The sequence below is a fragment of the Rousettus aegyptiacus genome, unplaced genomic scaffold (genome assembly GCF_014176215.1).
Source record: "Rousettus aegyptiacus isolate mRouAeg1 unplaced genomic scaffold, mRouAeg1.p scaffold_m13_p_3, whole genome shotgun sequence".
NCBI classification, from domain to species: domain Eukaryota; kingdom Metazoa; phylum Chordata; class Mammalia; order Chiroptera; family Pteropodidae; genus Rousettus; species Rousettus aegyptiacus.
The window spans coordinates 162,790,237-162,804,751 of record NW_023416306.1 but is presented as its reverse complement, the minus strand read 5'-3'; the positions used below and the strand labels follow the sequence as shown (position 1 = coordinate 162,804,751).

Here is a 14,515-nt window from a genome sequence, read left to right as displayed (position 1 = left end):
CAGTCTCTCTTTTAACGGCTTTCATTTGATTAGGTCAGGGCCACCCATTGCCTGTCCCCCAAATCAACTGATTAAAGGTCTCGATTACATCTGCAAAAATCCCTCATCTTTGCCACATTCATTAGCTACATACAAGTCACAGTCAAGGGAAGGTTTTATTTAGGATGTGAACGTCAGGGACAGGAATCATGAGGTCTGTCTGCCAAGTGGCCCTTCATCTCATGTATCTTTTATCCTTCTGAATTCCTATAGCATCTATTAGGGAACCACCAGTATGACTCAGTATACTCTGTAATGTTTATTTTATATGTGTATGTCTGTGTGTGTGTGTGTGTGTGTGTGTGTGTTCAACAAAATTATAAACTCTTTGTAGATTTGTATTTCTCCACTGTGTCTTTCAGGATGGTAGACACATAGTAAGCACTTATTAAATATTTGCGGGATAAAATAAATTAATGACTACGTTGCAAAAGCATTCCTCATGGGTAAATTCAATGATCGTGTACTCATTCAACATTGATGAGAAGCAGTGGAGCAGCATGAGTGGGAGCAAGAACGCTGGAGCCAGACTGTCTAGGTTTGAATCCCAGCTCTGCTACTCCCTCCGAGATCTTAGGCTAATGGTTTCCCCTCTCTGTGCCTCAGTTTCCCCATCTGTGACATAAGTATGATATGAGTTTCTCCTTCACTGGGTTATTATGAGGAGGAAATAAGTCAATATTTGGGAAGCGTTTTGAACTGTGCTTGGCTCATAGCAGCACTATGTTGATTAAAAATTAAATGCCTACCCTGAGCCAGATACTGCGCTAGAAGCCAGAGCACAAAGGTGAGCAAGACTAGGTCCCTACATTCGTGACACTCACAATCCAAAGGACAGATACATTATTTCTATTTATTTACCAACCATTTCAGAACTAAGAATGAAAACACAGGTTTTGTCATTTCTCGGTGAAAGATGCTTAGTCAATATTTAGATCATATTGAAAAAATATATTATAAAAAGTAGAGATTGTCATCATTAACATGTTTTGGGAATATGGACGTTATTAAAATGTATTTAAGAAAGAGTTAACTTTCAGGATAATCCATTTAAAACTATGGAAAGAGACCTGCAGGCTGCTTAAGAACTTGTATATTTGGATCTCAGAAGTTAGTGTCTGGATCACAGGGGGTAACCCCAATAAACTAATGGTATCCAGTAGGCTGACACTGTTGTTGGTGCTACGCTGCAAGATGCAGCTTCACAAACTATCCATCATCCAGAAGAAGATGATCATGACTGTGCTCTGAGAGAAATCTCAAAAGAGCATTCGACTTGAAAAAGACTAAGGACCGTGAGAATCCTTTCCCTGCGTGGAAGCTCTCTCCAGTTCCAAGAATTGACCTAGGGGACAGAATGAGAACTAGCTTTCGACGAACTACAGTAGTGGCTAAGGGAACTCTGGGCTGTCTTTAAAAGAGAGAAGATGACTAAAAACAGCCTGTTTTGAAGTGACAGACTTGAGTACTAACCGCAACTCCAAGGAGCCCTGAGTCGTCTAGGACGCACACACATACCCCTCCCCCTTCCCTTCCCACTTTCCCTCCCCCCAGCATCTTCAGCTTCCTCTCAGGATGGCATTCCAGCTGGATATTGCAAATCCTTTGTAAGTTTGTGTTGGGGTGGGGTGGGGTGGGGGTCTGGGGGTGGTTCCTTCAGCCTGGAATGCTTTTGTCTTATTTTCTTTGAATGCTTAGTGATCTTTTGTCTTTCCAGACTCAGCCAGAAGCCGATCATAGTGATAAACCAGGCATTGCCACTCCACTAATATATCTATTAGTACATTCATTCTCGTATTGCGCTATAATTATTCACCTACTTCTCTCATGGTGAGTCTTTGAGGACAAGGCCATGCACCTTATTTACTTTTCTCTTTTGAGGCATCTGGTTTCCAATAAATTCAGTAAATGTGAGGTGAATGAACAAGTTTTTTCAGTAGTGAATATCTCATAGTATGTCTCCTCTTGGATTAAAAGCCCTAAGTGTTTGGAATTAAAGTCACAGCAGTCACTTGGTTACTGAGGCTGACATACTTTTCTCCATTTTCATGTTTATTTGAGCAAGCATTTTGCCAAGGCCATCATTCCCCTGAACAGGGGAATCTAGCCTGTAAATTCTCTTTCGCAGCTGTGAAAGTGCTGCCCCTGAGTATGGTAGGTGGAGGACACAGTGAGGATTCAGAGACCAAAGGAGAGAGTTCACCTTTCCAGTTCTGGCTCCCACTACCCCCTCCCCCCAAGGCCTCATTATCTCTGTAGGGTGGGGCAGTCAGTCAATTTAGATTCTCACACTGGATGGTAATTTATAGTGAGGTACAGTCAGCACTCACCAAGCTGTCAAAGCAAATTAATTTCTTAACTCCTAAGAAAGTATGAGTCAATGAACCACCCAAATCACAATTTTCTTCCCTTTTATTGAGCATCATTTTAGTACAGGACTTTCTTTTTCAATTTTAAATTTATTTATTTCAATAAGAATTACCTTTACATGATAAGTATTTATGACACTTCCTAGGTAACAAGAGGAGGTAAAAGTACAATTATATAATTGCTTATATTCCCTACAGAATATCTCTAGATAGATACATAGGATTATGGTAATACTGGTTAACCCCAGGAGAGCTGGGTGTCTAGCAACCTTTCACTTCTACCCTTTTGTACCTTTTGGGGTTGAACTAGATACATTATTTCACTTCCTTCCATACAAACATAAGCCAATAAGAATTTTGAGTCTAATGCTGTGAAAGAGTTGTTCAAGTGGCTTCTCATGAGGATGTTACTCTCAAATTAACATGGTTGAGAGAAAACAGAGCTTAAGTATTTGGTCAGCAAATGACACTTGTGGACTACGCAGAAGGAAGTTCAACTCAGTTGTCTAACATTGCTTGGGTTTTATGATCATTTTCTATTTTTAAAATTCTTTTATTTTCTTCCCGATTCAATTAACAAGTTTTTATTTAGTGCCTATGCTGTACCCAGTAGTGTCCTAGGAATTCTAGAAGATATAAAAGAAGTCTTCATGAACCAATTTTAAAATTCTTGCTAAATGTGGAGATTACAGTGGAATGGAGCGGCTAGAAAGTTGTCTTGGAAGTAGAGAGCCTTAAATTGAGGCTGCAGAGAAAGGGAAGGCATAGACAAATGGAAGGGGGCCCCAGGCCAGGACAAACAGCTTGATGGGGGCATTCCGGAGTAGGTGGAAATAAGGCGGTGGAGAGACTGAAGACATTTTAGAAAGGCCCTAAAAGTCAGGCAGAAAAGCTTAGCCTTGGGGGGTCCATTGGGAGTGATAAAGCCTAGGGGGAGGTAAACCTGGTATTAGCATGGAAAGAAGAGAGAATAGAAAAACTAGAAGCAAGGAGACCACCCTTGTTGCAATAATCCAACTGTAAACTCTTGAGGGTTTGGATTAGAATGGGGTGGGGGAGGGGGAGCATTGAGGAATAGGAATGAATTTGTGATACATTTCAAAGGAGGAATATCAGGTCTTGATAGGCCGGATGAGAAAGGGATGAGAAACACAGTTTGTTTTTCTAGCTCGGGAGACCAGAAAAGTGACTTGTTTTCATGTTTCTTTTCTTTCTTTAGACACAAATTGACCTCTTACAGTGTCCAGTTGAAATATCAAATGTAAACATAATCAATTAATTTTTTCCCTTAGAATCACATGTAATCCCATTTGTCTTTAGCTCGGTGACCCAAACTGAATCTTGCCCAGGTTTTGTTCTTCCAGAGCACTCATACCTCTATGATGGCACTCACCACTTAGGCCTTGTTGGTGTAGGTGTGTTTATCACCCACTAGATGGGAGTCCTTTGTGTGAAGGGACCAGGACTTACCATACCAAGTACTCAATTGGTGTCTGTTAATTGTTGAAGAAAATGAGATTTAAAAGACATGTAACGTTTAAGAAGCTTTCCAGGAACAACGGTATTTTACAAAAACATTTCAGTTGAAATTTACATAATAAAAGCTTGTCAGCTCAAATACTCAAACTACATGCCAAGCATAAATCCAATACCCGAGGGTGGATGTGTGTGTGTGGGGGGGAATTAAACGCCCTACTGTGATAGTGTTAGGGTTACAGTTTTATTACTTGGCTTAAGTCAGATTCCTTGCAATACAATAATGATGATGATCGTGATGATGCAGTGTAATAATACTGTGTAATATTAAACATTGCTAATAGGGCCTAGATTAAATGAAACACTTCACATACATTTTATACAAGCTACCGGATAGCGATTATTCCCATTTTACAGGGGCAAAAGCAGGCACAGAGAAGTTAAGCAGGTCACGCCGCTAGCAGGCGTGGGCGCTGAGATTTGAACCCAGACGTCTTGATCCTGGAGTTTCCATGTCCTTCATAGCTGTAACTTTGTATTGCATATGCTATAGCATTTTTTGTGTGTGCGGAGACCGACAGGCTATTTGAAGCATATTGACACTTTTTTTTTTTTTAAAGAAAGGGGACTTTCCCACCCAGTACTCATCAGTGTTTTCCCCTTGTAATGGGGGCTGTCCTTAGACGTGGTTAGTTGGAAGAAACTGAATGTTTGACTTGTTTTCTGAACTGTACAAGAGTAAAAAAAACTCCAGCAATAATAGCATTTTACAGATCACCTAATAACATAGGAACATTTACCTGGAACCGAATATCCCCCTCCCCTCATTTTTATTAAAAGCCTTGCTTTATTTGGAAATTCTTAAAATAAGTGGTCATATGATTAAAAAAAGAAGCGGCGCGCCCCCTCCCCGGCGGCGGGGCGCAGCTGTCCGTGCCTCCCCCGCGCCCCGCCGCCCGCATTCCAACTCTCTGAGGTCACGGGCCGCTGCCGCCTCCCCGGATCCGTCCGCCCGGCCCAAGGGGAGGGACGCCCAGCCCCGGCCGCTCCGCTGCTCCCGCCGCGCGTCCCGTGCCCGTCGGTCGGTCTTGCTGCCGCCCCGGCCCCCGCGCGCTTTCTTCTGTGCGGTGCTCCTCGCCGGCCGGTCCCATCTCCAGGCCTGTCCCTCGCCGCGGCCGCCGCCGGCCTCTGCCCGGGGGAATGGTCTGCGGGCCGAGTTTTTGGAGACAGGAAGTGAGGCATGCGAGCCCCATGAGCGCGCCCCGGTGCGGGCGCGGCTGTGGCTGCGGCGGCCGCGCGGCGGGGCCCCGGGAGGCGGGCCGCTGAGCGGGGCGCGCGGCCCCGAGGATGCGGGAGCGGGAGCAGGTGAGGGCGCGGGGCCCCGGCCGGCGGGTGGAGGGCGGGCTCCCGGCCCGAGCGGTGGGACGTGTCCGCCAGCGGGGACCCCGGAGCTTGTCTGGAGTTCTGGAGGACCAGTCCCGGCTACAGACCGATGGCAGGAGCGTAACAAAGAGAAAAGTCTTCCTTTTCCAGGTTCTCTCTGAACTGCTTGAATAATTTATAAACGGGGTGTTGAACGTCTGTTCTGAACTCCTCCGCCGATTGTTGCGGTTTAATTCTGGATCACGGTTTTAAAAGCCTTAGGCATATTTGTGCCTCTCAGAGTATTAAGTGCGAAATTTGCCAGATAACTTTGGCGAGAAGGGAGTAGGGAAGGACTGTTCGGTGATGACTTGTTTTGCTGTTGGAGTAAAGAGTGTTTACTCTGGAAAAAAGAATTCTTAGGTCTGCAAATTCCGACTTGTGATTTCTGCAAATCCTGATTAGATTGGCCGCTCTAGGCACGCTCGTCTTATTTTTTGCTGAGAAAGCCATATAATAATGCTATGCTCTCACACATTCAAAACATTGCGTGTGCTCCAAGTGATAACTGCTGTATGTCTAATAGTTGCTGACAGTTTTTATGTGTCTGAAATGACAGTAATTTTACTCTGAAAATAGTTGTCCGTTTTGTTTCTAGGGCATTTTACTCTGGAGTATCTACGCATAAATGTTTGCTCCATGAGAAACATGCGTTTGATTTAATGCTATAGATTTTTCTATATATGTATATTACTCTAAAAATGTGCACTCGCTTTTAATGATTATTTTATTTTAAAGCATCATTGGCAAAATTACATATGACGAGGGCCTTAGCGGCAAGGGGAGAAACTACAGGATTCATAGTTGGAGTATATTTGAGAAACTTTTGAAAGGGGTTGTGAAAAGAAAAACATTAAAATGAATTCACAAGTATCTCAGACTGTCTTTTGAAAACTTGAACAGAATTTAATATGCACCTGTTTTCTTATCACAAAAGAGAATGGTTATGTAGAGAAACAAAGTATTTCCTAGTTTTTTCCTTCAAGAGCTAATTATGAATTGTTTAGGAGTTAATTTATAATTCTAGATCTGACTACCTCTCAAATTATTGCACATTATTTTGCACCTGAAACCCATCCCCCCAGAAAGCATCCTAAAATTCTACTATTGAAACATTTATAACTTTATGACATCATTTAGTAGCAGATATTGTTCATAATGGAAAATTAAGTTGTGTAAATCATTGATAATTTTGTAATAAAGCAGAACATTTCAACACAGTAGGTTTTGTTAAATAAGCAAAAAACCCCTTTTTCAAAAAGTAGATTTTATGGATTGATCTTTGGGGGGAAAATGCACTTGATACACACTCCCTTTAACTTTTTCAATTACATTATGACATCTGCCAAAATAAAAACACATTGGCTTTTCTTTATCCCTGATGCTTTGCAACATTTCAGATCTTGGAAACAATTGAAAGTTTTACTCTGAGTTTGTTTAATCGGAGTAAGTCAATTAAGTTATATTGTGTCCTATCTACTGCCTTCAAGGCATAGTTCTATCTACCATATTCGAACACTGTTGATACAAATATTCATCTTTCCTCTGCATGTATGCAGTATCTTGTCTCTCCGTCTACACTACTTAATCTGTCTTGTTTCCAGTTACCATAACTTGTATATAAAATTAAAACCCAACTTTAAAAAATTTATACAAACACTACTGGCTCATCAGGCAGTTTTCCAGTTAAAAATATTAAGGTTCTCATTTTTTTTTCATGTTGCCTCAACTATCTCTCTAGTTTATACCCCGACATAGCAAAGAGCATTGAAAACTGCAGGTTGAGACCAATCTTTTTATAATATTTATTTTTATTTCCCTCCTTAGTATGAAGGCACTCAGCAAATGCTATTAATTAATAGCGCTTCAGGTAGTTTCAATTTTCTTTTTTCCTTTGGCCTTCCTCTTTTATTCCTCGCTTTCAATTTCGGTTATAATTAATTAATTAATGGCCATCCGAGGGTGACCAGAGTTCAAAAACCAAAACACAAACAAACAAAAAACAGAGAAAACCATGGTTGGGTCCTCCTTAGAGATACAGCCCTATATGTAATTATAGCATGCTTGTAATCTTCTTAATGGCAGCAACGGCTTAGGATTCGTCTTAGATTTCTTCTCACAATGCCCACTACACTGCCTTGTGCTCAGAGACGCAATACACTTTTGTGGAAGGGAATTACAAAATGTTAAGTTTGGGAAAGCCTAATGTAGCCGCTAAACCCTGTTCTCTACCTCTGCCATGCCCCAGCCCTGAGTGCCCATCACCTCTGGGGCTGAGATGGAGTCAGGACACCGGAAAAGAGGACTGGAATGAGGAATCTGGATCGATTCCCAGCTCTGCCCATCCTGGGGTAAAGCCGATTCTCTGGAGGCCTGGGGTCTGTGCGGAACGAGAGGGTTGGGGGCGGATTCTGCCCCTCGGCGCGGTTCCCGACCCAAGTTCAGGGTAACCCGGCACTGCCGAACCTCGCTGCACGACTCATCCTCGGGGACAGCCTCGACTTAGAAGAAAACAGAAAGTGGCAACTATCCCGGGATTCTGGAAATAACCCGGGATTTGTCGATTGGTTTAGCGGGGGTAAAATCCAGTCAGCGTAAAAATGCCCAGTTGCCTCTCACGTCCGATTTGCTTCAACTTCAAGCCCATGAGTTACCATCAACAAGTGTGATTAAACCGTGGTAAATCGCGTATTTTGGGTGTCTTGAAGCGGCCCTTTTCCAGCGCCGGTGGAAGCTGGAGCTGGGTCCTTTGGAAGTTCTCTGCGGGAGCAGCCGGGCCGGACCGTCCCTAATGCGTCCGTCAGGAAACGCGGCCGCGCGCGGAGGGTTCCGGCTCCTCGGAGGCTGCGCGTTGGCTTGGCAACGCCGCCTGGTCTTCCCCCCGGAGGACCACGGAGGAGCCGGAGCCCCAGCCCTCCGCTGCTCCCTTAGCCTCGAGGGCTTGCGAAGCGTAGTCCTCCCTCACCCCAGGATGGCCTTTCCGGCCTCGCGCGCCTTGCCTTCTGGGCCGGGCTCCGCTTAGGCGAAGGCTCACCGCCTCCCTGGGCGCCCCCTTCCGGAGAAGAGTCGGGGTCACGGTTTTTAGAACTTTCCATGCTTCTGGTGGTAATCCTATAACAAGCATTTCTAGGGTCTTTTATGATTTGTTTATAAATAAATCAGCTTGGTGACATACATATTTATAAACCAGAAAGGATTCTACAAATGCTTGTTAAGCGCTTCACCTCGTTTGAACTCGGCTGCCGTATGTTAGAGGGGATTATCCCATTTGGGTTCAGGGTTAATTTGCCTTTTGGGGCTGAATACAACACTTTTGGAGGTGTTTTATAGTTATCTAAGGACTAAAGAACCTTGACATTTGTAATATTGGGCAACCAAAAAGAGTATGTATGTGTGTGTGTGTGTATGTATATGTATATGTGTATATATATATAAATATATATGTATGCATGTATATATATACATACATTAGGAGCTAGCATTAGTGGTCCCCTTTCTATGTTGAAGTTTATACATAAACTTGAACATAGAAAGGGGACCACTAATGCTAGCTCCTAATTTCGGGGTTATAGTAGTGCCAGCCATGATTTCATTCAGTGCTGAAGACAGCCACAGGTGGTGTTTAACCACGTTTGTAGGAACCAGTGAGGGTAGAGGCTGACTCAAGGTCTAACACAGCTCAGATGATAAACTTCCCCACTGCCTCCTAGATCTTGCTAATGCTTTCTTTTTTCAGAGGAGAGGGAAAACTTATTTGGATCCAGCTGTATTGATTTTTACTTTTAAAAGCAAAATCCATTACCCATGTAACCAGTGTTCCTCTTTCTTCAGCACTGGCGTGGATGTTCCCTTCACCTGGCCTTTGGAGACTCAGTTGCATTTAATGGAGGCAGCAGCTGCTGGGTGAGCAGCGGGAGACCGTAAAGTACTCCTCCGGGCAGGAAAGGATCGCCCCCTTCCTCCATCACCACCACTGCATTGCTGGCGGTGCTTTTCCCTCTTTACCCCTTCACTCCTGAAGAGAGAAGATGCCACTGCCATTTGGTTTGAAACTGAAGCGCACCCGGCGCTACACGGTGTCCAGCAAGAGCTGCCTGGTTGCGCGGATCCAGCTGCTGAATAACGAGTTTGTGGAGTTCACGCTGTCTGTGGAGAGCACTGGCCAAGAGAGCCTGGAGGCTGTGGCCCAAAGGCTGGAGCTGCGGGAGGTAAGCTGCAAAAAAGTCTGCCGGCTTCTCTGGCCTGGCTTCGCTCCCTTCTTCCCAGCTGTTTTAACGCATGCTGGCTGTGCGTTCTCAAAGCACGTCCCTGGCCATGGTATCTGAGTTGAGCCAGTAAGCCTACCTTCCCATGAGGCGGAAATAGATACAGATCAAGAGGTCTTTCCTTGGGGGTGCCCCATAAGAGAATTAATAGTGCCTGAGTTTTGAAAATGTTTATATATTCCCCCAAAATGTAATTCAGAATCAAACATGAATACATTTGGGATTATCAAGTTCCTATTTTCTAATATGATCCCAGATGGGGCATCCTGATCTAGTACAGTTTACTGATTTCATTCAGTCACTCTCTCATTCAACATTCATTGTTTTCCACAGGCCAGGCCAAGATTCTAGAAACATGTTGCCTGAGTGTGAATTCTAGTTTCCTCACCAACTAGTTGTTTAACCTTGGGCGAGTTATATGACATCTCTGGGCTCCAGTTTCCTCATCTGAGCCTCAGTGGAGCTTAACCCTCAGAGTGGTTGTGTGATATAATGTGCATGTAAAATCATCCTCTAATAACTAGTCTGTTATAATAATGAGGTTTGTCCTGGAAAACCCCTAATCTAGTCACTAGGAAGCTGTGGAGTCCTCAAGTATCCATATAATATTTTAAATTTAAAACACTATGTATGGCCCATGAAGAATAGAGCTCTAATTAAACCCAGCCTTTGGTTGCCTGGTTCTAGGGCAAGAGAAGGAAACTGGTTATTCCACACAAATGCCCATGTTATATTCCTAACTGGAAATCCCACTGATGTTTTATTTCATAAAATTTCAGGAATAAACTGTGCCCTTGGAGACCATAAAGTCATTCGATGACTCAATATTGAAGACAAGTGCCAAGCACATGTGTATTAGGAGCTTACCCTTGTGTTGATACCCGTAAGAAAACAGGCCCGATAGGAGAAGTGGCGGGTGCTCTAGACAATGGGAAGGGCAGCAAAGGGAAAGCTTCCCAGGGCAAGTGATGTCTGAGCTGACACCTGAAGGATGGGACAGGGTGGTCCTATCAGGAGCTGGAAAAGACTTCCAATAAAGGAACTGAACACGGCCAAAGACATGAGGCAGGTGATCTATATGGAGCCTGAAGTGTGTAGAGGAAAGGCTGAGACCAGGGGCCATGTAATACAGAGTTTTGTTCAAGTTTTTGTGCTTGTCCTGAAGTAATAGGAAAGTTAGTGAAGGGTTTTGAAACAGGTGTGGTATGATTGTTTTATGCAAAGGGTAAGCTCTGGAGAATGATTAGAAAGGAGTAGCTGTGTTGCAGGTGGTGGTCACCTGGACTTGGATGGGGATGGAGAGAAGTGGGTGGAATCTGGAGATACTCAGGAGATACCTGTGGCGTGTTGGGGGAAGGCCTGGCCAGGGCTCCAGGTTGATAGTCAGGTTTCCGGTAAATGGCAGGGGACATAACAGAGAGCGGAAACGTAAAAGGAAGGGTAGGTTTGAAGGAGATAAGGAGAGGTATATATGTTGAGGTCAGTTCTGGAAGTGCTGACATTGAGATGCTGGTTGAGATGTTGAGCAGGCAAAGGCACCTGCGGGTCTGGAACTCAGCTGAGAATCCAGGCTGGAGGAACGAGATTTTGGAATCATCAGTCGAGGCCAGTTAAAGCTGGGTGAGGCTGTCCAGGAGAGAAAAAGATGTGGCAGAGCCTTCAGGGTTGAGTAGAGGAGGGAGAGTCTTGGAAAGAGATGGAGATGGAGCCGCCCTAGTAGGAGCAAGTAATCCAGGAGAGCTGGCCTCAGCGACCACTCCTGCTAACTCGCATTTATTCTGTATTTTTCTCTTCCTTCACCCGTTTTTCCTGTTTCATCTTTTTTCCTGTAATTTCTTCTTCATGCACAGGGTTTGCCTAAAACCACTACATAGTCAACTTCTTGAGGAACTGTGGTTAATTTATTTTTGTACTCAGAGTACCCAGCATGGAATGTACTCAGTAAATACAGGTTGAACTGAATCCACAGGCACTGGCTTCCTTCTCTATTAGTCAAGAAGTGCAGAGAATTTTCTGTCCCTTGTTTGAGGTTATCAGACTTAGGAACCAGCATTCTCATACAGCTGTGGGTATATAATGAAACTGACTTTTAACAGAAGAGAGTGCTTTGAGAGGAAACAGATGTGATACCTAGAAAATATCTAACCCCTAAACAGGCTGTTCGCCATTTCCAGTAGTTTAACGACAGTCAAGGTTAGAAAGTAGTTTGTGTAGCAAACTTTTCCCTTCAGAGCTTCAGAAGCCGTGCTCTGTAGCTTGTAGACAGTTGGCTCAAGCCCCAGGCTTAATCTTACTGAATGATGGTTCAGAAATAGTCAGCAACACCTGTTCTGAGTTTGTGTCCATACATCACTTCTGTGAATCTTACCAAGAGATATTAATATGTGTGTTATCTTGCACTATTCTTCCATCAAGCCAACTCAGAATTTTCATAGCATATAGATTTGGCTGATAAGCTTTGCTACCGCCCAAATTTAAATTGAGGGAGAGAAAGTTTTTATTTTTCTTGCCAGGTGAATACTATTTCAATTCTATAATGATAATTATAAAGGTTACACAATAATGCCATTATAATAACACTATACCAAGGAGCTTCAACTCTATCGGTAGTATTTTAGTAAGCAGGATGTGTGGGTGTATGATGCTTATTTGTTAGTTTTTTTTAGTTTCTATTTTATAATGCATTAAGAAACTAAAAACAGGTCAATATAATTATATTCGATTTAGTTGACTTAGATTGTTAACTTTTTTCTAAGTTCACCGTATTTGAACTATGGAAAGTGACTTTTAAAAAGGGAGAAAAATTATCCCCGTGGGAAAATATTGCTGTTCATTATAGCAACAGCCTCTCAGAGAGACACTGAAATTCTCTGAATCATTCATTCTGAGTTTCACAACACTTTTTCAAGAGATGCTGTGAAAGTCTTTATAGAATTTACGGGGAATTAGAAAACTTTCTCTCCAATTTGGAAAGTATACGTTACAGAGGCCAGATAGAGGTGCTAAGACAAGAGGATGTCAGCTGGGCACAGCCACTCCTACAAGGCAGTGTGACCTTCGAGAAATCAGCACAGTCTGGAATGAGGTGGTGAGGCTTAAAAACCTAACGTCTCCGGAACTGAGACCTGTGTTACCCCTGCTTACTGAGAATGATATGTAAAACCCAATGCAAGTTTAGTAGTTAACTCCCAGCTATGGAACTGCCCCATGTTGCCGAGTATATGTGCCCACTGGCCAGGCCACGATCTCTCTGTAGGCAAGCCACGTGGGAGCTAGAGCAAAGCAGAAGTTGCTTGGTGAGCATAGAATCAGAGAAGGGAGGTCGCCCTGAAAACCTTACATATCTTCATATGGGGCATGGTACTGTCTCCGGGACCAGGCAAGCTCCTTAGAATCTGGTGCTTTTTCTGGGCAGTGCTTAGGCGATCGCTGCCTCTTGAGAAGGCTGTTGGTAACAAACAGAGTACTTAAGACATTTGCCAGTGGAATCAGAAAGTCCTGTGCTGTCACTTATCAGTTGTGTGACCTTGAGCAAATTACTGAATTGGGGATAACAATAGTATCTACTTGATGGTGATTATGAGGACCTGGCATTTAGGAAACTCGATAAGCTTTGCTCTTCATTACTGTTGTTGTTATTTGTGACTTCCATTTCCATGTTGTGTGTACTGATCAACTTCTCTTCAGATGAACTCTTGTAAATATCTGTTTCTTCCTTTTACTAAGAGAATACATGCTTGTTTATAAAATATTCTTATAGTACCAACACGTATAGTGGCAACTTCTTACAGTACTAAACTGTTAAATTTTTAGTATACATTGCAATTTGGCAGTCATGTTTGAACCTCTATTTTTGATGTCAGCTGAAATTAATTTGTACAATGTCACTGCCTCATTGCCCTCAAAAAAGAGCTTCACTAGGTTTTTACTTCTCTATTAGCCTATCCTCTCTTGTCCTTGACCTAACACCTAGGATTAAAAAAAAAATTTTTTGAAATTTTGGATTAAGCTTTTATTTCTCAAGAATTCTTTTGCAATTTTATATTATACTTGATAATTAAATTTTTATCATGTTGTCATGGATTTTAATTAGATTTATTGCAAACTATTATTTCTTATATAGAGCACCTACCTTTATCTTAATATCCTTATTAAGCTTAAATTTATATATGGTTGGAGTTTTTGTTTTGTTTTGTTTTGTTTTTTACTTTTAAAATCTCCAGTTAGGGAACAGTGAAATTATAAAACTCTGAAAGCCTTTCGAAGATAACTGTATCATGTTTTTGCTATGATATATTATGTGTTGGGTTCATTACTTAAATTTTAGAGGGCAGTTTTCTTTCATCTATTTCTGAGTGTTTCGTGTGTGAAGGGGAATGAGGATCCTCACCATTGCCTATATATTTGGTGTACGATCATAACTACAGTTTTCAAGTTGGGATCAATACTTAGCTATCCCTAAAATTATCTCCAAAGCATTTTGTTGAATAGGGTGAAAAGTCCAGCAAAATTTGGAAGTTCTTACTATATCCCCTCATTTTTAAATTATAATTATAGTCTTTGTTATTTGATTTCTCTCTTGTGGTTTATCACAGACCTTCAGAAAATGTTTTTAAGTTGGATTTGAAGTGCATCACACAAATGTCAAGTTTTTATTTTTCAGAATGTAAGCTCCTTCCGAGTAGCACTGTTCCATCACAGGTGACTAGAATGGCGCCTTGTACCTTACAATACATAGTTGCTGAATAAATGTATGCTTAGTTTTAAAATTAAGGTTCTTTTTTTTTTTTTTTGAATTTAGATTGATAAACATGGAAAACAGTTCTGTTAAGTCAGCTTTTATTTGCTGTGTGATTTTATTTCCTGGTGCAAGCTGGACATTTACAAAACTTTGAACACAGGTAGAGAAGCACTCTTTTCTTTAGACACTTTCTTTTTCACTCT

The 14,515-nt window shown here is 42.4% G+C and overlaps 1 protein-coding gene across 3 annotated transcripts in view; it reads left to right on the top strand.

The window, feature by feature from the left end:
* The first annotated feature begins 4,908 nt into the window (after positions 1-4,908).
* The window catches only part of PTPN21 (protein tyrosine phosphatase non-receptor type 21), a 63,417-nt gene continuing 53,810 nt past the window's right edge, over positions 4,909-14,515 (top strand). Inside the window, exons 1-2 of one of the 3 annotated variants that reach the window (XM_016123813.2) lie at positions 4,909-5,249; positions 9,138-9,514. In XM_016123813.2, coding sequence (XP_015979299.2) covers positions 9,335-9,514 — 180 coding nt within the window. In that variant the 5' untranslated portion in view covers positions 4,909-5,249; positions 9,138-9,334. Of the gene's footprint in view, positions 5,250-5,322; positions 5,418-9,137; positions 9,515-14,515 lie in introns of those variants that run through there. The other 2 variants (XM_016123816.2, XM_016123815.2) reach the window with 2 other exon arrangements.